Here is a 24141-nt window from a genome sequence, read left to right as displayed (position 1 = left end):
TTGCTCCACCTCCCACCCTGACCTCTGACCCTGTTTGCTCCACCTCCCAACCCCTGACCTCTGACCCTGTTTGCTCCACCTCCTAACCCTGACTTCTGAGCCTCAGCCTGCACTACCTTCCAACCCTGACCTCTGACCCTCAGTTTGCTCCACCTCCTAACCCGACCTCTGACTGCCAGACTGCTCCACCTCCTAACCCAACCTCTGACCCTCAGTCTGCTCCACCTCTCAACCCCGACCTCTGACCCTCAGTTTGCTTCACCTCCTAACCCCAACCTCTGACCCTTGTTCTCTGACACCAGCTCTTGGCCCTCTGACCTTGCGCCTTCATGGCCGTGAGGGATGACCCAGTCCCATCATGTCAAGGGTGCACTTGGCCCTTGGCCATCAAGACTGTTCCTCAGTCTGAACATGAACTTTATTCTCCAGACTTGCTCCTGGTGGTTCTGGGCTGTTTCACAATTCACGTTTTCGAGATATCCAAACCACACGCCACAGGTCTGAACCTAAAGGCAGTTCCAAAAGAACCCCCCACGTGGTTTGAGCACAGCAGTGCCCTGGGAGCGAGCATGGCTGCTCTCAGGGGAGCAGCACCCTGCCCACGAGTCAGCACTGGCTGTGAGGGCTGCGTGCGCCGCACACGGTGCGGGGCCCCAGGGGAGCCCGTGGCCGGGCCCTGTGTTTCTGATGCCGTGTGCTTCCTTCCAGAGAGCCCACCAGCTCCCCGGACACCTGACCCAGGAGCATGACGCTGTCATCAGCCTGTCTGCCTACAACGTCAAGCTGGCCTGGAGGGACGGGGAGGACACCATCCTCAGGGTCCCCATCCATGACATCGCCGCCGTGTCCTACGTGCGGGATGACGCCTCACACCTGGTGGTCCTAAAGACAGGTATGGGCCTGGGGAGTGGGGTCAGGAGGGTCCTTGGCAGATGCCGACCACGCCTCTGTCCTGAGGAGTGAGTCCGTGGATTTCACGGAGCTCTGGAGACAGTTTCTGCAGCGGTGGGTCAGCCACTGCTGCCCACTGTGCCTGAGAGAAGCCCTCTGTCCAGAGAAGGGCAGTGACCCAGGAGGCTGTGAGGAACAGGTGCTGAGCTCAGCCACTGTCACTCAGCGCGGCCCCCGTCCGGGATGCTGGCGTGGCCTCTGGCACCCAGGCCTGGTAGAGCCCCGGGCGCAGGTGGCTCCACAGGGTGAGGGTGGGCCTCAGCTCAGCCCAGCCAACATTCGGCCCCTGCCTTTGGCCAGGCGGTCTTCCCAAAGCGGGGGGAGCAAAGATGAGACCAGACCAGCAAGGAGCTCTCTGTCTGCGAGACGTTCTGAGTGTGTCCGTGTAGGAGAATCAGAGAGAACCTTAAACCAGCCGTCAGCTCCCCTCGCCCAGCCCACACCTCTCACCTGGCGATGAGGGTGCAGCGCCGCCTTACTTGGCACTGCCGGACAGGCTGCCTGGCGGGTCCAGAGCCCTGGCCTAAGTCCCTGAGAAATGAGGAGAGAAATCACGGTTTCACACATGCCGTGCCCTTCCCGGCGGGCAGTTCTCAGGTTGTCGCTGCAGCACGGACGCCGTCCTGGGCTCCTTTAGGCACTGGCGGCGGCTGGGTTGGGCCCCAAAGGGCCGGTGGCGGGGCGTGAGGGTGGCCCGCTGGACCGGCCTCGGTCGCACGCTGTGCTTCCGGCAGTGCAGAGTTGTATTTCTGCTTGAGGTCGTTAGTTCACGGGGATCCGAGGGCTTTTTAAGAGCCAGGGCCCTGGTGAGCTTTCCCATTACCGACTCCTCGAGCTTCAAGGAGGTTCCCGTGCAAGGGCCTGTGTGCACAGGTAACTGGAGCGGTTTGTGCAGGTGGCTGCCGGGATTACTACAGCCCCTCTCCTCTGTGTGGCTGTGGCTTAGCGTCCCCTCCGCAGCGTCACACACAGCACGGACGCACGCACGCACACTCCCCACACGTGCTTGTAACACCCATGTACATCCTCGCACTCACATGCGCTCACACGGGTCCCCCACACACACACACACACTCGTTCATACTCGCTAGTTCACATGCACACTCACACACACCCCTGCTCTGTCGTGCTGCACTTTGGAGCAAGGTCCCCTCTGTGCTCTGCTTGTTCCTCATTTCCCCGTATTGTGTTCAGTGAGCAGCTACCATTTAATGACAGGCATTATTTTCGGTTGAACAGCATGAAGCTGCATTTTAATCTACAAAAATGACAATTGAAGGTGGCTCAAACTAGTAGAAAGTGTGTGACATGAATGATCTCGTTTAATCTCCACAGTAAACCTGTCAGGAGGATTCTGTTTACTTCCACTGCTGCTGGTGGCCTACCTGGGAGCAGATGGTCACCTGGTGGGTGGGTGGTGGCCGGCTGGTTGAGGAACTGGCTGTGTAACTGCTTCCATCAGTGCTGCCCGGCGCCGTGGTAGCTGCCGTGCCCTGCCAGGGGACTGTCCCCGCAGGAGGCCCGAGGCCGGGGGCCTCCCTAGGGACCGAGCAATGAGGAGCGCACTCTGGCTGCGGGCCTGCCGGCGTTTGGGCCGGTAGGAGGGGAGCTGGCCCCTGGGTTTCTTGTGTCCGGGACATTTCTCAGCGTTAATCATGGAGCAGATTACTAGGAAAACAGGTAACCGAGTTATTTCTAAGAGAATGAGCTCTGTAGGAGAAACTTTCCAGAAGATGAAAACCAGGACCCAGGGCTTTGAGAGCTTTCAAGTTAAAAGAAAGAGAATGAATTCCGTGTCCTGGAGCGGCCTCCTCATTCTAGCGGGTGGCCCTGAAGGGAAGCCTCCGGACCGGGGCCCTCCTGGTCCCTCAGAGGCTCCTGTGCCATCAGGCGCGCTGTGTGTCAGGTGATGCACGCGGCCGTCCTCAGCACAGGTGCCGGCAGTGGTAGCTAACACTTACTAAGTGCCTGCTACCCGCAGGCTGTCTGTGTGCCTCCTTCAACCCAGGCTATGCTGGCATTTGGGACAACATGGGGCCGGGGTAGGGGTCAGGTCTGGCTGCAGGAGGTTCCGTGTGGCAGGCAGAGCTCGGAGGGCATGGAGACATCTCGTTAAAGGATGTTTCTGCGGATGTAGGAGAGTGGACAGTGGATCTGAACTGGGACCTGTGGGGACAGCCTGTAGGACTGTGGCTGGATGCAGCTGGGGGACTGGAAGTGGGCTTGCTTTGCGTGGCTTTGGAGCCACATGCCTGCTTCCTTGAGAGCAGCCACGGGTGCGAGCCACAAAGCTACTAAAAATGTTCTAAAAAAGTAAAACGGAACAAGTGAAATCAACGTTACTAATGTATTTCATTTATGTCTTTATGTCCAGACGTCACGTCAGCGAGGTCAGGGTAACAATCGCTAGTGAGCGCTCACGCAGTCTTCTTTGTCCTGAGACCTTGTGGGTGGTTTCCACTTCGGGTGCCGCTCAGCACCTGTGGCCCGTGGGTCTGTGGGACGGTGCAGTCCGGGCTCTAACCCTGGGATTCACGGGGCTCAGCCTCCGCACAGGGTGCGGCCAGCCCTGCCCTTCAGAGCCCTGGTCTTTGCAGGCCCATCCACCCCCAGCACGGCTGTTCCTGCCTGGGCTCCCGTCTCTCAGCCGCGTCTGAGCTTCGGGTTGTCTCCCTCCTGGGTGGGCTTGCGCTGAGCTACCCCGGCATCAGGGGGGCGCAACCTTCACCTCCACTTCCTGCTCCCTGGTGTGTCTGAGCATCCGCTCAGACAGGCCTGGAGCCCTGTTCCTGAAGAAGCTTCCCCCCACTTCCCACTTCAGGAATTCCCCCTCGCGTCCCACAAGACCTTACGTGTGAGCAGGCGGTGTGTAGTGTTAGGAACACAGGCGGGGGCTCTCACGTCTAGATCCCTACCTGGCTTCTGCCCCTCACGCACCCTCGGGCCTGGCGCTCTGCCCCCTGTGCCTCGTTTCCCCATCTCTTGTCAGGATTGTGTATTAACCTTGTCACTAGAACCCTGTGAATGCTTGCTTTTGTGTCGATCAAAAGCAGCTGGATATTAGCAGTTTCATATCTCAGCCTAAGATACTCGCACTGTCTTTGGCAGAGATGCTGGAGGGTCATGTACGGTGACGGCTCTGAGTGGGCAGTGGCAGGGGGGTGAGGATGGGAGGGTGCTCTTGTGACGGGAAGGTGACGAGGGGGGTGCGCCTGGCTCGGCCTGTTCCCGCCTGAGGCAGGTCGGGGCCGCCCAGAGCCTGCTGTTGAGCTCCCACACCTGCCCTAACCTGCCACGGTGTTGACTTCCCAGCCCAGGACCCCGGCATCTCCCCCAGCCAGAGTTTGTGTGCAGAAAGTTCCAGAGGCCTCACCGCAGGCTCCCTGTCAGAGAGCGGAGTGGGGCCTGTGGAGGCATGCTGCCTGGTGATCCTGGCCGCGGAGAGCAAGGTGAGCAGGGTTGGCAGCTGGTACCCAGGCCCTGCCCACGGCCTGCCCATCCCCCCCCATGTCCTGACCCAGCCCCACCTACAGCTTGCCCAGGCTCCACCCACAGCAGAGCCAGCCCCGCCTATATCCTGATCCAGCCCCGCGTAGCACCTGCCCCAGGTCCCACCCCAGGTCCCACTGGCTCCCAGTCCGCTGGTTCCTTCTTCTCTTGGTGGGCCTCACCCCTCCCTCCCCCACACTGACGGGGGCCGTGGTCTGTACCCCGAGCTGTGCCCTTGGGGAAGATGCTTGGGAGTGGGGAGCTGGGGCTTGGGGCCCCACCTCGGCCACCCAAGAGCCACCAGCCTCGGGGAGCCCCTTGATACCCTTCTGTTAAGCGTTCACATCTGTGAGACCAAAGCAGGGCCGCCCCGCCTTAGGTAGCCTCTGATCTGCATCCCTCCTCCCCAGCCCCGCCCACCTTCCCGCTGGGAAGTTCTTTCTCATGGGGCCGCCTCACTGGCCTGTCCCCACTGGAAGCTCCTGCAGACACTGCCCCGTGTCGCAGGGGCAGAGCCGCCCCAGATGGGACCCTGCGTTAACGGCACACGTGTGAAACAGTTGCGCGGTGTCAGGAGTGCCGTCCGTGTGACCTGGCACGGGTGCTGTTCCCTCCCTGCCCCTTTCCCGTGGCTGGGACAGGAGTGGGGAGACGGCGCTGGCTGGAAGGGCGGTGGAGGAGGAGGGCCGGCAGCTGACGCTCTCGCGGGTCCAGCCCGCTTCCTGGGTGTGGGCTGGTGTCCTTGCGGCCCCGTTGGGCAGTGGGAGGCGTCAGGCCCTCGGGGCAGGTGTTCGTTCTGCATCTGAGGTGTCGGATGCCCGGAAGCTGCCCAGGAAGGCTCCGCATTGTCCTCCATTGGCAGGTCGCCGCAGAAGAGCTGTGCTCCCTGCTCGGCCAGGTCTTCCAGATCGTGTACACGGAGTCCACCATCGACTTCCTGGACAGAGCCATATTTGACGGGGCCTCGACACCCACCCACCACCTGTCCCTTCACAGTGGTACGTGCGCAAGAGGGCCCCGCCGCCCCTTTCCACCAGGGCTCACTGTGCCGCGAGCTCTTCCCAGGACAACACCTGGGCAGCCTTGTTGTGCGGTGACCCTGTGGCCAGCGTCCCGGGGGGTTTGAGCCGACGCCCTTTGTTCCCAGACTTCACTGTTCACGTTAATCTGCAAGTTTAGTCAAGGCACACGTGTTCCCCCCACTCCCTGCTTTAGGCCACCTGGTGGCTTCCTGCGTAACTTTGGGGGGCTGGAAACACTTTTTCTGGAACCACGCCTGGCCAAAGTCACTTTACCAAACTTAGAACCCAGGGCCGGGCGGGGCTCCCAGCGCTGGGGCTGAGAGTGGGTATGGGGCCTCTTCCAAGACGAGGCCTGCCCGGGGCGGGGTGGGGGGCAGTGGCAGGAAGAGCAAGGGGCCCGAAGGCGGTGCAGCCGGCCCAGCACTCAGAGCCACTTCCTCCGTGTGGGCATCTGGGGAGCGTTTTCCGGAATCTGTGAGCACGCACAAGGTGCTTCCTTTTCGTGGTAGCCCACTTGAGCTCAATCTTCTAAACACCAGGGGCATCCACTTTTCAAATGCTTAGTATACTGAGGACCCGTGGCTTCCGTCAGTCAGGTGGACAGAAATAAAGGTATTGGAGACAGCGCAGCGGTAGCCTCCGTGGCAGGCAGCCTCTGGTCTTTCCGTGGAGAGTCCGGCCCTGCACGCGCCCCCGGCGGCTCACGCGTCTCCACGAACAGCGCAGAACCCTTTGCGTGCTGACGAAGCTGAGGGGGCTTTCTGAGGAAGGGCTGGCTCTCTCACCTCCTCCTGGTCTCGCTGTTCATGCTGGAGCCGCCACAGCACTGCAGAGACAGCCCGGCGAGGCCGGCAGTCTGTCCTCACGGGCAGGTGGGGAGGTTGAGGCCCAGAGGCCCGCGGCTTCCCCAGTGGGTAGCAGGTGGTTTATTGAGCTATATTTAAACGTTCAGCTTTAGTGTGATTGCTTTGGCCCTTGTGCATTGAAATTTCCAGTAGTGGTTTTTTTTTAATAAGCTTTTTTACTAAAAAGTACACAGATCGCAATTATACCGTTAAATGAGTTTTCACGAGGTAAACACAGGATGTTCAGCCTACCCGCGTGGACTTCCTTCCTGCCGGCCTCCTCTCTGCGTGGGTGTCCTTTGTCCCCCAGCCCTCAGGTCTCCCTCTGGGGCCCAGGCACACCCGCACTCACACCACGTGTGCACATGCACCCACCACATACATCACACGCGTGGCACACGTACGTACATCACGTCACACGTGTGCACACACTCCACACAGCACACACGCTCACGTCCTCACAGACACTTGACGCACACGAGCGTGCACACCAGACGCTCACAGCATACACACTCCCCATGTGCGCACACTCTCAGACACGCGTCCTCTGCTGGTTTCTGCCTCGGGGCCTTCCTTGCCGGGTCAGTTCTCTCCTGCTGCTGTGACAGGTCACCCCGACTGAGCAGCTTGAGCCACACAGACTTAGTCTCTCACGGTTCTGTAGGTTCAAGCCCACCGTGGGTCTCACTGGCTCAAATCAGGGTGCGGGCCAGCGGCCTTCCTCCTGAGACTCCGGGGAGAAGCTGTTTCCTGCCTTTTCCAGCTTCCCGCAGCCTTCCTCCCTCCACGGTCACAGCCATGGTGGCATCTCTGACCTCCTGTTGTCGCAGCTCCGTCCGGCCCCTCCCCCTCCACACCGAAGGGCCCGGGGCACACGTCAAGCCCCCTCAGATAGCCCAGGGCATCTTCCTGTCTCAGGGTCAGCTGCCCAGCAACCTCCAGCCCCGTCGCCACGTCACCTGGCACGTGCACCTGGGGTTTGGACGGGGGCATCTTGGGGCCATTACTGTGCTCACTGCACACTTCCCTCCCACTGCCAGAAACGTCCCTTTTCTCTCCCTGTCCCCTCCCCACTCCCACGTTTTCTGATCCCTTTTCTCTTCAAGCTTCGCTTGCTGCATGTGATGGTGCCTCGGCGTTCCTCCTCGTCTGTGTCACACGGACCTTAGGTCGTCTCTTTGGTGTTGCCCAAGTAGCTGCTGTGTACCAGGCCCTTTGCTGGTCTGAGGGTCTCAGGCACCCTGAGGCCCCGTGTCTGTCCTCGGGGAGCAGCCGTCCACGTATGGAGCCTGGCTGGGTCCAGGCTGGGGCTCAGACCTGCCGGCTCTGATCGTGGCTTCTGCCCTCACCAGCTGTGTGGCATGGGGCAAGTTGCATAACCTCTCTGATTCAGTTCCTCATCTAAAAGTTGGAGCAGTGGTGATACCTGCTGGGATCAGAGAAGACAAAGTAGCACAGCCCCTAGGACACTGCCGGACGTGGTGCCCACATCTACCAGTGGTGCTTCTCTTGTCCTGGCCATTGAGAAGCCCTCTCCAGCCCCGCCACATGGCACATCCTCCGAGAACCAGAGCATTGTCCTGCCTCCTGCCCAGCCCTGCAGCAGATGGTGCATCTCACAAGACCCCCAGGAGGAGCAGGCGCGGGTGCAGCCCAGGGGCCTGGCCGGCTCTGCCCACGAAGGCCTGCAGGCTCCCCACCGCCAGGGCTCTGCGTCTCCTGCTTAGAGCTTGGACACTGGACTCAGTGCCCCCTCCCTCACGTAACCAGAAGCTTCTGTGTTCTGCACTTTCTGCACAGACGACTCTTCCACAAAGGTGGACATGAAGGAGTCCTATGAGGCGGAAGCCAGCACTTTGTGAGTACCCCGCCCTGGTGGTGCCAGCATGGCTGCCTGGCTCCACCCTCCTCGTCGGTATCCCTCCCCCCACCCCCGCCCCCTTCAGGAGCCTTCCAGTGAGTGGGCTCCCCAGGGTCACACCAGTGACATCATCGCTCCACTGAGACCCTGCTAGGCTGAGGGCCCCTTCTGGGTCCTTCCCTGCACGTGTCTTTCTCTGTCCGGCCCCGAGCCCCTCCCTCCATGACAGGCCCCCTCCTCCTCTCAGACCCTGGCCCTAATTGGGCCCCCGTGGGGGTCGAGGGTGCAGGCAAGGGGCAGGGCTGGGGGGCCGCCCACCCACGGCTCGGCTCGCGTCCTTGCAGCTCCTTCCCCGAGTGTGCGCATGCAGGCGGCGTGTCGCCCTTGTCCTTCTGCATGCAGACGGCGCCCCACGCCAAGACGGTCAGTGAGAGCGAGCTGAGCGCCACGGCCGCCGAGCTGCTGCAGGACTACATGCTCACGGTACGCCGCCCGCCGCCGTCAGGAGACCCCGGCCCCAGAGGGCCCACGTGCTCTAGCAGGCCTGTGCTGGGGCCGGCGGGCCTTGGGGTTAGAATCTCCCTGCAGGGGTGGGGCAGGGTGGGGGGGGAGGATGAAGGCGTGCTTCTCTGTGGGTGGGGCTGGGGTTGAGCGTGGGCGCCTTGCTTGCAACTGGGCCTCACTGCCTTTCCCTCCAGGTTAGTCTTTGGGGAGGGCGTGAGTTGGCCAAGGCCTGAGCATGTGGGCTGCTCTGGCCTCGGGGGCTGGACCACAGGCCTGTCCCTGGGTCTCTGGTGGTGGACGGTAGCGGAGGACCGGGTCACTCCTGGAAGGGCCAGATGGGCCTTGTCATCGCTCAGCAGATTCTTTTGCCCCCATCCCCCGACTTCACGTGATGTTCTCATTAGAAACTCGGTCAACTGGCTGAGCATCACTCTGGGCTCCAGGGTGCTGGTCGCTGCCCCCGGCAGTGGTGTGCAGACGCGCCCTCCACCCGCTTGCGGTCAGCCTGGCCAGCCGCGGCTGCAGGTTAGGGCGGACGGTGCGGGCGCCTCTCTCTCCTGCCGGCCGGAGCAGTGGAGCTGCAGGTCCGCTGGGGTCGCGTGGGGTGTGGGCAGGGGGGCGGCAGCGCGGGTCACCACCCCGCCCCGGGCCCGGCTCTCTCGGCAGCTGCGCACCAAGCTGTCATCGCAGGAGATCCAGCAGTTCGCGGCGCTGCTGCACGAGTACCGCGATGGAGCCTCGGTGCACGAGTTCTGCATCAACCTGCGGCAGCTCTACGGGGACAGCCGCAAGTTCCTGCTGCTCGGTGAGCGCTCGACGGACGGGGGGCGCCGTGAGGAATGGGGCCAGCCAGCAAGGCCTGAGTGATGCGGCTGGGAGGGCTCGTCCCAGTGACGGGCGGGGACCTGCCCCCGGGGAAGTGGGAGGGGCCGCACGGGAGCCAGGCTGAGGGGGAGGTGGGCGCCACGCTGCCTGGAGAGGGCCGGGGGAGGCTCTTCAAGGGAGGTGGCGCTTGAGCAGGTTTGGGAGGGTGGGCGGGAGCTTGCTGGGTGGAGGAGTGAAGACGCCATTCCCAGTGAAGAACGGCCTTAGCCGAGGCCCCGAGAGCTTAGCACGCGGAGTCAGTGCGGCGGGCGGGTGCTCAGGGCCTGCCGCGGACAGGGCCCTGGATGGCTGCGCACGTGCGCAAGGCCGGTAGCGCCTCTGCTTTCCCCACGCTGACCCCGGAGAACACGGCTGGTTGACGGTGGCTGGTGGAGGCTCCTGGGTCCTGGCTCTGCCCCCAATGGTCCGATGAGGGCGCGCTGCTCACGGGGGGTGAAGGGCTGGAGCGGACCTGCTGCGTCCAGTCCGAGCTCTTGCTGACCCCACTGCCCCCTGGAGTCAGTCGCCAGCCAGGGCTGGGCTCCACGGCCCCTGTTCGTATTGTTCTCGCATAGGAGGGGGTGTCTTTCCAGGAAGTGGGTGGTCGCCCGGGCGCTGGGAGCACGGCTGGGCGGCGGGGCCAGTGCTCGGAGCCCTGCGTCAGCCTCCCCTCCGCCCTCTCCTCTCCTCTCCCCTCCTCTCCTCCATCTGGAAACCTGTGCAATGGGGCTTCTGTGAGGCCTCAGGGGAGTGACGTGAGGGTGTGGCTCCCGGCCCACGCCTGCCCCGCTGCAGAGGCAGGGCCGGGCCAGGGCCCACGGCACCTGCCAGGGTCGGGCCAGACGCGGGCGAGTGGTGGGGTGGGCCCCCCAGGCCGTGGGCTTTGTGCGGGAGCCGCAGGGTCAGGTGTGCCGTGTGTGTGCAGGTCTGCGGCCCTTCATCCCGGAGAAGGACAGCCAGCACTTCGAGAACTTCCTGGAGACCATCGGGGTGAAGGACGGCCGCGGCATCATCACCGACAGCTTCGGCAGGTACCGACGGGCCATGAGCTCCACCTCCACCTCCACCTCCAACGGGAACAGGGCCGCGGGCAGCTCTGACGACCAGTCCGCGCCCTCGGAGGGGGACGAGTGGGACCGCATGATCTCGGACATCAGCAACGACATCGAGGCGCTGGGCTGCAGCATGGACCAGGACTCGGCCTGATGGCGCCGGGACCCCTGCCAGCCGCCCTCCCCATGCGGGGCCCCGGGCGCAGGTGGCTCTACTGTGAAGGAGGCACCCTGGTGCTGGGGCGGAAGGCCGCGCTGCGCCCCCCCTGCATGCCACCCTGCCTCGGGAGGGGGTCCTGTCAGCCAGACCCCGGACAGCTGTCATTTTGCACATGACGTTTCTATTGAAACTCTCAGAGACCTTAAAAGAAGTTTACTGCAATGTGAATAATTTATCTCTGCTAGCGTGTTCTTGCTCCAGTGGGGTAGGAGCTGGGGTGTGCGCTCTGGCCTCTGTCTGAGACCCGCACGCCCAGGCTGGGCACAGTGGGCTGGGCACTCATGCCCGCTGCCTAAGGGGAGGGCCTGATTTGGGGTTGTGGACACAGGGCAGAGAGCAGGTGTCCTAAGCACACGTGGACGTGAACATCAGGCCCCGCTGGCGGGACCTGGGCACTGGGCTGTCTGGGGGGCGCTGGCTGTCCTCCCCCGCTTGCCCAGGCCCCAGTCCCCAGCTCTCATCCAGTGTCATGGTGGTCTCCACAGCAGATCTGCACACCACCCCTTCACCAGAAGTGCCGTCCCCACCCTGAGAGTGCGTCGTCTTGGAGCCCAGGGTCCCCGGTCGTCAGGAAGGCCAGTGGGGGGGCACTGTGCCCACCCCTTCAAGGCCGTTTGCCTCGGTCCCCCTTAGGACATGGGGAGGCAGTGGTGGTGACCCCAGGGCAGGGCCGTCGGGTTGCAGGCTGGGGCCTGGGCACTGCTGCGTGGGCGCGGGAGGGCCCAGCTCCAGGATTGCTTCCTCGCCCGCAAGACGCCTGCGCATTGCTGTGAGGCCCCTGACCGCGTGTGTGGGAAGCACCAGGCTCAGCAGGGTGGGTACTTGAGCCCCCAGGAGGGAGGGCAGGGCCGTGGGCTCTCGGTGAGGCCGTGTGGGAACCAGGCAGGGGTCTGCAGCCCCCTAGGCTCCCCCCCTGCTGAGGGGTGGGGCAGGATGGGAGGAAGGGTCTCACACTTGGCTCTGGCCCTGGCTGTCCTGGAGCTGGTTGTGGGCCTGGGCTGGGCAAAGCTAAGGGAGACCGTTGGTAGGTGTTGTCTCTAGGCGTGTGTGCAAATCAACCTGCCCTGGAAGCATCTGGAACAGCTAAAGATAGCCACCTAGTCCAGGGGCCGGCGCCTCCACAGCCCACCCTGGGCTTGAGCACAGAGGGGACCTGGTGTCCCAGGAGCGTTCTGTGGCCGGTCAGGAACTGCTCCTCCACTCCGGGGGCTCCACCCACACGTGGCCTCCCGCTTTGTGGTCTCCCTCTTCTGTCCTGGGGCGTGGCTCCCACCCTGCGGATCCCTGGCCTTTGCAGAGAGAGGAGAGGACACGGGGAGGACGGTGACTCCTAGAGCTGGGCCGTGGTGAGGGGCCAGGAACTTTGGGGCATGAACTGGTGAGTCCCTGAGCAGACGCTGCCTTCCTGCAGCTGCTGCGGCTCAGGGCCCCTGCAGAAACTTCTGAGCCCCTGCGTCTGGGGAGTTCCTTCCGGAAACTGCAGTCCCCAGGCCCATACGTGGGGCCGCAGCCAGGTGACTGGACTGCCCGCAATCTCTGGGCAAGTTGGGTGCCCTGGGACACGGGGGAGGGACCGCCACCCTCTGGGACTTGGGGGAAGGACCGCCACCCTCCTTGGGGCCTGCGTGGCTTCAGGAAGCCTCTTCACGCTTCCTCCAATCCGTTTCGCCAGAGCCTGCGCTGGGGGAGCCTTTGGAGGAGCAGAGAGGCGATGAGGGGACACCGGTTTATTGAGCAGCAGAGCTGGGGGGCAGGGGTGGAGCCAGGTCTCTGGTCAGCAGCTACATTGTCAGCTCCTGCAGGAAGCGCACAAAGAGGGGGTCACGTTGTGTGAGGACACAGCGGAGACGGCAGCAAGGCGCCTGCGAGGGGGCCGGCCACTCACCATGATGGCGTTGACGATATCGCTCTGGTTGTCCCTCAGGGCCCGCACGGCCTTGGCCCTTGACACGTTGGCCTGCGCCATCACCAGCTCAATGTCCCGAAGCTCCAGCCCTGTCTCGTCCACCTGGAGCGGGGCAAGCAGGGAGGTGCTGCTGTAGCGGTCCCCTCCGCCGGGAAGGGGCCCCCAGGCGAAGCTGCCCCCCTTCGCGGGGCTGGGCCCTGTGCCCCTGGGCCTCACCTCCTCGTCCTCCTCCTCCTCTTCCTCCTCCTTGCACTCTGGCCTCACCCTCGGCCCAGGCGCTGACTCGGGGACCAGGGCGGAGGGCTCCGAGGGCACCTTGAACTTCTCAGCCGCAGCTCTGTGCACCTGCTGGGACAGGTCCTCGATCTGCAGCACAGAGCACGGCCGTCAGCCGAGCCCCCGCCCCCGGCCCCCGGCCCCTATCCCCCGCCCTGCGCCCACGGCCGGCCGGTTGGACCTTGGCCTCGCCGAAGACCACGTAGGTGTCCGAGGCCGGACTCTTAAAGACGTCAGGCTTGGCGATGACAAAGAGGATGTTCCTGGACTTCTGGATGGTGATCCTGGTGACGCCCTGGATCTGTCGTAAGCCCAGCTTGGACATCGCCTGGGGGCACAGCGGTCTCAGGCCCGGGCCTCAGCCCCAAAGGTCCCCGGTGGGGGCCGTGGGACGGGGAGGAGCAGGCCCAGGGGGAGGCGGCACACCGCCAGGGTCACAGGGGCTCTGTCACCGACTCCCGGGGACCCTCTGTGGACCCTCCCAGGTGCCCCCGTGTGTACAAGAGGGCGTCGGACTCGGGCTGAGAGGCCATGTCCGCTGACAGCCCAGGCCCAGTTACTTGCACGAGGTGTCCCGTTACTGCCTCTACCCAGCGGCCCCTGCCAATGGACTTCGTCGGCCATGGGCTGGGAAGGGGTCCCTGTACGCAGCCAGCCCCAGTCCTGGGTGCTTGGGTTGCTGGCCAGCCCGGTCCCTCCCGGGGGGAGCAGGGTCCCAGCAGGGCCCCAGCCCACCTTTCGGGCCTTCTTCTCACTGCGGCTCTGCTTGACTTTGGTGACGGTCTCCTCGCTCCCGCCGCCTGCCGGGGCCTGAGGAGGAGAGGGGTCTGAGCACCCGAGGGTGGGGCGTGGCGCCCTCCCAGGGGTGCGCGTCCCCCCGCGTCTGGGCACCTGGGCTGGGCACGGCGTGGTCTGCGGTCCCGAGGGGTCTTGCTCCTCCAGCTCGGCTGACGACTCCCCGTGGCTGTCCGAGTGCTGGCCGGAGCCTGGAGCCTGGGGTGAGTCTGAGGACAGGGGAGGTGTGAGGATGGCCTCCGCCCTGTGGACGGGGGCCTGGGGCGAGCAGCTCTGGCTCTGCGCCGGGGGTGGCGTCCCTGCCCCTCGCAGACCCCGGCTCAGGACACTGCTCCAGCCTGGATCCCCCTCACCTTCTTCCAAACTGTCCTGGTCATCCTGCTCGGCGGCTGGGAGCCCTCGAGGTCCGGCTGGGCTCCGGAGCCCGGAGCCAGGAGGCACTTGGCAGGGGGGCGAGATCCTCGAGGCCAGGTCTTTGGCATGGGTAGCCCCCTTGGGGGCCGCCTTGGGGCTGAGAAGGGGGGAGTGGGGCGGGAGGCTGACCTGCCCGGCCCCGGGGGGGTTCTTGGTCCCTGAGAAGGCAGCCACCGCCCGCTGGGCTCTTGCCCGTGGCGGTGGGAGTCCCAGGGAGCCCAGGGGCTCCTCGCCCTCCCCCAAGTCTTCCCCGGGGACCTGGCAAGGGCAGGGGGCAGGGGGTGCCGCGGGGTGCGGGACTGTCTGCATGAGGGCACCAGGAGCAGGGGACTCAGCGCCCTGGATGCCGTCTTGGGGTGCACTGGGCAGGCCTCCCGTGGGGCTTTGTGGCGGCTGCGGCGGGGAGGCGCCGCGGACTCCCAGTGCTGCCGGGGCCTGCTCTCCGCTGTGCGGGCCCCGCACGGGCTCTGGCTGCCTTGAGGGCAGCGGAAATGCCGGGGCAGGATCTTTGGGGCAGCTCCCTCCCCGCCTGCGTACAGCCCTTGATGGAGACTCCGGGCAGGAGCCCAGCCCAGCCTCTGAGGCCACAGCCACGGGAAGCCTGGGCCCCAGGGTGGCCCTTCCCTCCTCCACTGGGCTTGGGGGCCCCACCTGGCCAACCTCCAGGCTGGCAGCAGGACATGCCTCTGGGCTGCTGACGACTGCCTTTAGAACCCCACGCCCCTGGTTCTCAGCTCCCAGGGCCTCCTTTAGGGGCGAGCTGGGCTCAGCTCCGTCACCCCCATGCACACGGGCATCAGGACAGGCTCTCCGCTCAGGTGCCAGAAGGCCCTTGGCTACTTCCTCCCCACTGGAGTCAGGCTCTGGGGGACCTGGGGCCTCCGTGGCAGGCTCAGGTGCGTCTGGGGCCTCCGTGGCAGGCTCTGGTGCGTCTGGGGCCTCCGTGGCAGGCTCTGGTGCGTCTGGGGCCTCCGTGGCAGGCTCTGGTGCGTCTGGGGCCTCCGTGGCAGGCTCAGGTGCGTCTGGGGCCTCCGTGGCAGGCTCAGGTGCGTCTGGGGCCTCCGTGGCAGGCTCTGGTGCGTCTGGGGCCTCCGTGGCAGGCTCAGGTGCGTCTGGGGCCTCCGTGGCAGGCTTGGAAGGGCCTGCATCTCCGTCCAAGGGTATCCGAGCATCTGCAGCTGGCTCCAGGACACCCAGATGGATCTGATCCAAGGCCAGAGAGTCTGAGCCTCCAGTGTGGTCTGGGTCCCTTTTCTCAGGCGCTGGCCTCAGTTCCAAAGTCTTGCCTCCTTTCTGTTGGGCTGTGGTGGCCATGGGCTCTGTCCCTAGGGTGTAGCCTGTGTCAGCCTGCAAGGCCTGAGGGCTGGCCTTGGTGGCAGATCCTTGGCTAGAGGGGAGGCCTGCATCCTGCAGGGGCAGGCGTGCTGTCAGGGCCACTTCTTCCAGCTGGGGCTCAGGGCTGGCCTCAGAGGCAGATCCCTGGACTGAGGGGAGGCCTGCATCCTGCAGGGGCAAGGATGCCATCAGGTCCACTTCTTCCAGCTGGGGCTCAGGGCTGGTCTCGGAGGCAGATCCCTGGACTGAGGGAAGGGCTGCATCCTGCAGGGGCAAGCATGCCATCAGGTCCACTTCTTCTGGCTGGGGCTCAGGGCTGGCCTTGGAGGCAGATCCCTGGATCGAGGGAAGGCCTGCATCCTGCAGGGGCAAGGATGCCATCAGGTCCACTTCTGACTGGGGTTCAGGGCTGGCCTCGTAGGCAGATCCCTGGACTGAGGGAAGGCCTGCATCCTGCAGGGGCGGGGATGCGGTCAGGTCCACTTCTTCCGACTGGCGCTCAGGGCTGGCCTCGGAGGCAGATCCCTGGATCGAGGGAAGGCCTGCATCTTGCAGGGGCAAGGATGCCATCAGGTCCACTTCTGACTGGGGTTCAGGGCTGGCCTCGGAGGCAGATCCCTGGACTGAGGGAAGGCCTGCATCCTGCAGGGGCGGGGATGCAGTCAGGTCCACTTCTTCCGACTGAGGCTCGGGGCTGGCCTTGGAGGAAGATCTCTGGACCAAAGGGAGGTCTGCATCCTGCAGGGGCTGGAATGCTGTCAGGTCCACTTCTTCTGGCTGGGGCTCAGGGCTGGGTTCGGAGGCAGATACCTGGACCGAGGGGAGGCCTGCATCCTGCAGGGGCAGGAATGCTGTCAGGTCCACTTCTTCCACCTGGGGCTCAGGGCTGGCTTCAGAGGCAGATCCTTGGCCAGAGGGTAGGCCTTCATCCTGCAGGGGCTGGGATGCTATCAGGTCCACTTCTTCTGGCTGGGGCTTGGGGCTGGTCTCGGAGGCAGATCCCTGGACCAAAGAGAGGCCTTCATCCTGCAGGGGCGGGGATGCCATCAGGTCCACTTCTTCTGGCTGGGGCTCAGGGCTGGCCTCGGAAGAAGATCCCTGGACCAAAGAGAGGCCTGCATCCTGCAGGGGCAAGGATGCCATCAGGTCCACTTCTTCTGGCTGGGGCTCAGGGCTGGCCTCGGAGGCAGATCCCTGGACCAAAGAGAGGCCTTCATCCTGCAGGGGCAAGGATGCCATCAGGTCCACTTCTGACTGGGGCTCAGGGCTGGCCTCGGAGGAAGATCCTTGGCCAGAGGAGAGGCCTGCATCCTGCAGGGGCAAGGATGCCATCAGGTCCACTTCTTCTGGCTGGGGCTCAGGGCTGGTCTCGTAGGCAGATCCCTGGACTGAGGGAAGGCCTGCATCCTGCAGCGGCAAGGATGCCATCAGGTCCACTTCTTCTATCTGGGGCTCAGGGCTGGCCTCGGAGGCAGATCCTTGGCCAGAGGAGAGGCCTGCATCCTGCAGGGGCAAGGATGCCATCAGGTCCACTTCTTCTGTCTGGGGCTCAGGGCTGGCCTCAGAGGCAGATCCTTGGCCAGAAGAGAGGCCTGCATCCTGCAGGGGCAAGGATGCCATCAGGTCCACTTCTTCCAGCTGGGGCTCAGGGCTGGTCTCGGAGGCAGATCCCTGGATCGAGGGAAGGCCTGCATCCTGCAGGGGCGGGGATGCCGTCAGGTCCACTTCTTCTGACTGGGGCTCAGGGCTGGTCTCGGAGGCAGATCCCTGTACCAAAGAGAGGCCTGCATCTTGCAGGGGCGGGGATGCCATCAGGTCCACTTCTGACTGGGGCTCAGGGCTGGCCTCGGAGGCAGATCCCTGGACCAAAGAGAGGCCTGCATCCTGCAGGGGCAAGGATGCCATCAGGTCCACTTCTTCTGGCTGGGGCTCAGGGCTGGCCTCGGAAGAAGATCCCTGGACCAAAGAGAGGCCTGCATCCTGTAGCGGCAAGGATGCCATCAGGTCCAATTCTTCCGGCTGGGGCTCAGGGCTGGTCTCGGAGGCAGATCCTTGGCCAGAGGAGAGGCCTGCATCCTGCAGGGGCAAGGATGCCATCAGGTCCACTTCTTCCGGCTGGGGCTCAGGGCTGGTCTCGGAGGCAGATCCTTGGCCAGAGGGGAGGCCTGCATCCTGCAGCGGCAAGGATGCCGTCAGGTCCACTTCTTCTGGCTGGGGCTCAGGGCTGGTCTCGGAGGCAGATCCTTGGCCAGAGGGAAGGCCTGCATCCTGCAGGGGCGGGGATGCCGTCAGGTCCACTTCTTCCGGCTGGGGCTCAGGGCTGGTCTCGGAGGCAGATCCCTGGCCAGAGGGGAGGCCTGCATCCTGCAGGGGCAAGGATGCCGTCAGGTCCAGTTCTTCCGCCTGCGGCTCAGGGCTGTCCTCGGGGGCAGATCCCTGGCCAGAGGGGAGGCCTGCATCCTGCAGGGGCAAAGATGCGGTCAGGTCCAGTTCTTCCGGCTGGGGCTCAGGGCCGGCCTCAGGGGCAGATCCCTGGCCAGAGGGGAGGCCTGCATCCTGCAGGGGCAAGGATGCCGTCAGGTCCACTTCTTCCGGCTGGGGCTCAGGGCTGGCCTGGGGCTCAGATCCCTGGCCATAGGGGAGGTCTGCATTCTGCAGGGGCAAGGATGCCGTCAGGTCCACTTCTTCTGGCTGGGGCTCAGGGCTGGCCTGGGGGGCAGATCCCTGGCCATAGGGGAGGTCTGCATCCTGCAGGGGCAAGGATGCCATCAGGTCCACTTCTTCTGGCTGGGGCTCAGGGCTGGCCTGGGGCTCAGATCCCTGGCCATAGGGGAGGTCTGCATTCTGCAGGGGCAAGGATGCCGTCAGGTCCACTTCTTCTGGCTGGGGCTCAGGGCTGGCCTGGGGCTCAAATCCCTGGCCAGTGGGGAGGTCTGCATCCTGGAGTGGCAAGGATGCCGTCAGGTCCACTTCTTCCGGCTGGGGCTCAGGGCTGGCCTGGGGGGCAGATCCCTGGCCATAGGGGAGGTCTGCATCCTGCAGGGGCAAGGATGCCGTCAGGTTTACTTCTGGCTGGGGCTCAGGGCTGGCCTGGGGCTCAGATCCCTGGCCATAGGGGAGGTCTGCATCCTGCAGGGGCAAGGATGCCGTCAGGTCCACTTCTTCTGGCTGGGGCTCAGGGCTGGCCTGGGGCTCAAATCCCTGGCCAGTGGGGAGGCCTGCATCCTGCAGGGGCGGGGATGCTGCCGGTTCCACTTCTCCTGGCTGGGGCTCAGGGCTGCCTGCAGCGGCAAACCCCTGGCCTGTTTCTTCCTTCAGGTTCTGCAGAGAGTCGAGGCCCGCCTCTGCCTTCGAAGTCTGGGGCTCTAAGCCTAAGGCAGCGCCGTGTCCCTCCTGCAGGGACTGAGGTGTGATTGTGGCAACAGGTGGTGCCATGGTGGAGCCTGCCTCTGCTGCCCAGGCCTGAGGGGTCACCCCAGTGAGGCCTGGGGCTTTCTGTGGGGCCTGAGGGGCCATAGCAGCAGCGGACACCTGGCCTGGAGCAGGGCCCACCCCGGTTATATCGGAGATGGGTTCCTGGCTCTTGGCAGCCCGGCCAACCTCTCCCTCAGACACCCCAAGAGTGGGCTCTGGGCCCCAGGAGGCGGCCTCACCAGGGCTGTCCTGGAGCAGGGTGGCGGGCTGTGCGTGGGGCTCCCCGCTGTACAGTCTCTCATCATCACCCCCCGCGTAGGAGGCCGAGTCGGGGTCAGAGGAGGCGGCCGAGGTGTCATCTCGGAAGGCGAAGGCCTCGTCCACGCCCTCAGTGATGGACAGGTCGGACAGCGACTGCAGGGAGGACGCGAACGTGCTGTCGTCCTCGCCCTCCCCGGCCAGGTCCCCTCGGGGCAGGGGGGCCTCCTGCTCGTCCTCCTCCTCCTGCTCCTCTTCCTGCCCCTCCGCCTCTTCCTCGGGGGGCAGCGGCGTCACCTCTACAGCCTCCACCTGGAAGATGAGGCTGCCCTGGAAGGGCAGGAGGGACGCAGGGATCATCGGGTCATTGGCCAGGAAGTCCAGCTCGAAGAAGTGGCCCTCCTGCCCCCAGGAAGAGCTGCTGTCTGCCGAGAGGCTGGACTCTGGGGACGAGGTGTCCGGGGTCCCGGCAGGGGGCAGCTCCGTCTCATCGGCCACAGAGCCAGGTGGGGAGAAGCCCCAGCCTGAGGGCACGTCCAGCCCTTCAGCCGGGGCCTGCAGGCTCACGGAGCAGGATGCGGACGAGGCCCAGCTGTCCCCGTCTGCCGTGATGTAGGAGCCTGAGGGCGAGGCTGGCGGCGAGTCCCCCAGCTCAGCCTGGGCATCCTGGGCATCCCTGTGGGGCCCGGGGCCAGGGAGCAGGGTGGAGGCTGTCTCGGTCGGGGTGGAGGGAGGGGTGAAGTAGGAATCGGAGTCTGGGGCAGGGAAAGGCACAGGAGGGTCACCCTGAGAACACAACTCGGGGGGTGGGTTCAGACTGGCGTGCCCACCCTCCCAGTCCCTGAGCTCTGGCAGGGTTGCCCTGGGCAGTGGGGATGCCCGGCACGTCTCCTCGCCCATCACAATCCGCGGCTCCAGGGAGGCTGGGAGAGGACCTTCAGCAGGCCGAACCTCGGGGGGCCCTGGGCTGGGGCCGCCCTCTGCCTGGACTGCCCAGGCCGAGGGGGCGCGTCCCGGCCCTGCATCCCAGCTGGCTCCGTCAGGCGGGGGCCGGGCACCCGGCTTGCTGGGCAGGAACGTGAGAGCCAGGGCACTGGGCTCAGGGGTCAGGACACAGTGCTCCAGCTGGTCCCCCCTCGGGGTGGTAGCCGCAGCCGCATCGCAGGACAGATCTGTGGAGAGAGAAGGGCGTGAGAAGGGCAGGCATCTTGCCTGAGAAGCAGCTCCCAGCCTGCAGCCGTCCCTCCCTCAGACGGGAGTTGAGCACAGGGCTGGGGGCCTGCGGGGGTGGGTGTCCGCTGAAAAGAGAGGTCACGAGAGGGAAAGGCAATTGCTGTGCCTGGGGGAGGATTTCCAGGAGTTCTGACCACGGTGAGCAGCTTGAGGTCTGGCTCTTCTCTGAGACGCTCAGAAAAGATGAGACCAGCTCCCGTCGCCTCGGACACTAGCCTGCTGACTCGTTGCCCGTAATCTGCGCTGCCTCGGCCGGGCTTGCCAGGAGAGGCCTGCTCATGACCCCCCAGGTCAGTGAGCCCCCAGGGAGTAGGAGGCCTGTGCTCCACTCAGCTCTGGAACCTTCCAGATCTCACGCCTGCTGTGAAGTGGGGCTCTTGCTTCTCTGCCTCATCTCTCCCCTTTCCTCGCCGCCCGCACCCGAGGCCAAGCTGTCGGGGACTCCCTGGGCTCCACCCCACCCCTGTTCCCTGAGCTGGCACGTGCACGAGGGGAAGCAGGGGCCACGGCGTGCGGTCCTCAGGCAGGACGTCCCAGCTCAGCCAGAGGCCGTGCTGGCAGTGGTGCTGGCCCTCTGGGGGAGCAGAGGCGGCCCTGCCCTGCCCTGTATGCAGCCGTGGGGGGCTGAGAGAGCGTCCAGCTGAGTCTCCACGATGGCAGCCACTCCGCAGGGCTGGCAGGGCTGGCTCCCTCTGCCAGAGACATTTGTGGGGCGTCCCACGGCAGTGGACAGGGGCTGCCCAGGCCCCGGCCACATTCTCTGGAGGATTCCTGTTCTACCATGCTCACCCAAGACCTCCCACAAGTACATCTCCTGTGCCTCAGCTTTCAGTCTGCAAAGGGGAGTGTCTGCCAGGATTAGAGGGGAGCTTACGCAGGGGCAGCCCCCCTCCCCAGGCTGCCCATCGGCTGCAGCAGTGGCAGAACCTGGGCCCTTGGGCCACACTGCTGGGGCCAGGGGGTCCTGAGAAGGGGGTCCTTTGGGTCCACTGGAGTGTGATGAATACCTAACTCCTGGAGGTGGGTGTGGCAGGCAGGGCTGGGTGCTGGAGACCAGGCTCTTGGCAGTGAGCCTGGTGTGGTACCCCTCTGCACCGCACTGGACTCCAGGGCCCCAGGGCAGCCATAGGGTGGAGCTGGGCCAAGGGGGCAGAGGAAGGGAAGCCAAAGGTCATAAGGCTTTTGTGCCTCATCCAAGGTCGCCAAACAGTCCAAGCAGAGCCAGCCCCACCGCACTTTACCGGACCCAGAGGGAGGCCAGGCCCCTGGACCCAGCCCTGGTTTCATCCCCCGGGGACTTCTCACCCACAGTCAGGTGCCCTTGGCCCTCCCGGAGCCTCACATGGCTGACCTCCTGCCCGGTGGCCATCCCTGGCTGGTTTTCCCAGGCCCAGGCAGATTCCCTCCCACACTTGCTGACTGAGTTTCTCCAAGGATTCGGGCCTGCACTCCAGGGCTACTGCTCCCCAGGCCATGCTCCCCCAGGGCCTCCCACATTCCAGACCTCAGCCGGCAACTCCAGCTTCCCCAGGCTCCAGCTCCAGCCCTGTTCCTCCCTCCTGAGCCAGGACCAGTCGCCAGCCCTGAGGCGGCTCTCAAGCATCTGGAGGGGCGAATGCCCCGCGCATCCCCAGCGGCCGGGGTGCAGTTGACACCCCGCAGCCTCCAGTCCAGAGCTGCAGGGCCCTCGAGGCCCCTTGCTCCCCTCAGACAATGGGGCGCGGCAGGGGACCCTGGCGGGGAGCGCACGGAGCCCTGGACGGTCGAAGGCCTTCAAGTCGCTTCTAGCTCCTGGAGGACATCCCTGCTCCACCCCGCCCTTCCCTGCAGTCCTGAGTGGGAGACAGGGCTGGGCTAGGATTCTGGTGCCCGGAGGGGCAGGGGACCAAGGAAGGGGACGGAGCGGGGATGGAGAAGGGAGAGGGACGGAGAGAGGGCGAGGAGCGGAGAGGAAACGGGGACGGAGATGGTACGGGGACAGGGACGGCGAGAGAGGGGTGGAGAGGGGACTGGGGACGACGGGAGGGGTTGGCGGAGACACTCGCAGGCGGGAGAGCCCCGCGGCCTCACCTGTGCGGGTCCCTGTTCCGCCCGCCTCCGGCAGCAGCAGCTCGGCGCGGGCAGCTTCCCCCGGCATGGCCTGGCCGTACGCCCGTCCCTCCGTCCCCTGTCTGTCCGTGAGTCCGTCCCGCGGAGCCTGCGCGGCCACCGCCCCTCGGCCGGGGGGTGAAGGGGGTCAGCGGATGACGTCAGCGCCGCCCCGCCCGCCCACCGCCCCGAGTGAGCGTGCGCGGGCGCGCCAGGCACTGCGGTGCGCCGGGAGCGGAGGGGGTGGGACAGCCTCCTTCCCTCCCCATACCCCACCCCGGCTGCACTCTCCACCCGCGGTCCGCGGCCCCGCCTTTCCCGCAGCATCACCTCTCCGCCCCCACTAACGGGAGAGGGGTTCAGGGCCAGTCGGAGGCGTCAGCCCTTAGCCGGGTCGGGAAGAGGCAGAGGGTCGCCAGAATTCGGGGTGCGGGGCCGGGGGGGTGTTGGAGGTTCTGGGGGGCCGGGCGCTTTGGGGGAGGCGGCGGCGTAGTACCCCTGACCGAACTCCCGGACCCCAGCTGCCCGGGCAGGGGTCCCCAGCCTAACCCGACGCCTCCATCCAAGAGGAGAGCTGGCGCCGCAGCTCCTCACTGATTGGCTGGTCCTCGCACGTCGGTCTCCGTGGCAACCGCCTCCCGGCTCCATGGCAACCAGAGCCGGCTGGCGGGAGCGCAACAGGGAAGGTAGCCCCAGCGGAGCTCCGGGCTGACTGGTCCCCGGGGCTCCCCGCAGCTCAGCGCTGTCCCACCCTTCAGCTCTCGGGCAATGGAGGGAAGATGGAGAAACACGCCTTCCTCCATTCTCAGCAACCGCCCCTGCCACACCCCCGAGGACGCAAACCCTCCCCGAGCTTTCCGGAGATGCGCCCTTGCTTCCACGCAGGCCCGCCTGCACTCAGATTCGCCGAGCATCCGCCCTGTGCCAGGCTCCGGGAGACAGATGAACATTGTCACCACCCCAGAGATAGACGGGGGCGGGGGCAGGTAATCAGAGCGGCCATTGTTGCGGAGGGAGTCTCCTCCATCTTCAATCTTCTGTTGGCTCTACCCCAGAGCCCACGGAGCCAGGGGCTGCCTGCTGGGCATCTCCCCGGTGCACCAGGCACCAGACACATCATGTCCCAATCTAAGCCCTGCATCTTGCATCCCTCTCTGTCACTGGAAATCTATCCATCTATCCCACTGGTGGGGGACTCCTCTTCTTCCTCCCTTTCCTCCACACCCATCTTCACCCTCTTGGGTCTTGGAAGCATCCAAGAGTTTCTAAGTTGCTCCTTCAGGGAATTCCCTGGCGGTCCAGTGGTTAGGACTCGGCACTTTCACTGTTGGGTCCCGGGTTCAATCCCTGGTAGGGGAACTAAGATCCCACAAGCTGCGGCACAGCCAGGAAAAAAAAAAAATAAGTTGCCTCCTCCTAAGGCCCCTTTCTCATCGCCTCAGCTGAGTCCTTCATAAGTCTCACTTCTCTGCCAACCCCTATGGCATGAGCTCGTCTCCCTGCTCCTCCTGACTAACCCAAGAAAAATGCAGGAAATTAGAGACCACCAAAACTGAACTCTCAAAGATGAAAAGAGGAAGGTGAGCTGGTGAGGGACCCCAGGACTGGAGCAAC

At 64.9% G+C, this 24141-nt stretch overlaps 2 protein-coding genes across 8 annotated transcripts in view; one reads left to right on the top strand and one right to left on the bottom strand.

Moving 5' to 3' along the window:
* Positions 1 to 10959, top strand: part of CCM2 (CCM2 scaffold protein) — a 61785-nt gene extending 50826 nt beyond the window's left edge. For all 5 annotated transcript variants that reach the window (XM_082471558.1, XM_082471557.1, XM_082471560.1 and 2 more), the window contains 7 exons: positions 709 to 892; positions 4264 to 4400; positions 5303 to 5438; positions 8108 to 8165; positions 8513 to 8651; positions 9339 to 9477; positions 10462 to 10959. In XM_082471558.1, the coding sequence (XP_082327684.1) occupies positions 709 to 892; positions 4264 to 4400; positions 5303 to 5438; positions 8108 to 8165; positions 8513 to 8651; positions 9339 to 9477; positions 10462 to 10742 (1074 nt within the window). In that variant the 3' untranslated portion in view covers positions 10743 to 10959. The remainder of the gene's footprint in view (positions 1 to 708; positions 893 to 4263; positions 4401 to 5302; positions 5439 to 8107; positions 8166 to 8512; positions 8652 to 9338; positions 9478 to 10461) is intronic.
* Positions 10960 to 12520: 1561 nt separating this feature from the next.
* On the bottom strand, positions 12521 to 22965 carry NACAD (NAC alpha domain containing). 3 transcript variants are annotated; one of them, XM_082471500.1, is made up of 9 exons: positions 22510 to 22965; positions 14851 to 20378; positions 14139 to 14328; positions 13882 to 13994; positions 13726 to 13800; positions 13172 to 13318; positions 12931 to 13080; positions 12694 to 12816; positions 12521 to 12604 (listed from the first exon to the last, which is right to left on the bottom strand). In XM_082471500.1, the coding sequence occupies exons 1-9, from the start codon at positions 22574 to 22576 to the stop codon at positions 12590 to 12592; spliced, it is 6408 nt and encodes a 2135-aa protein (XP_082327626.1). In that variant the 5' UTR covers positions 22577 to 22965; the 3' UTR covers positions 12521 to 12589. The 3 variants fall into 3 exon arrangements, with proteins under 3 accessions (XP_082327626.1, XP_082327625.1, XP_082327624.1); XM_082471499.1 differs by having other exon boundaries at positions 14139 to 20378; XM_082471498.1 differs by having other exon boundaries at positions 13726 to 13994; positions 14139 to 20378.
* Between the last annotated feature and the right edge of the window lie 1176 nt (positions 22966 to 24141).

Source organism: Balaenoptera physalus (genome assembly GCF_965194825.1).
Source record: "Balaenoptera physalus genome assembly, chromosome: 8".
Taxonomy (NCBI): domain Eukaryota; kingdom Metazoa; phylum Chordata; class Mammalia; order Artiodactyla; family Balaenopteridae; genus Balaenoptera; species Balaenoptera physalus.
The sequence above is the reverse complement of the archived record's forward strand: the minus strand, read 5'-3'. Positions and strand labels throughout refer to the sequence as shown.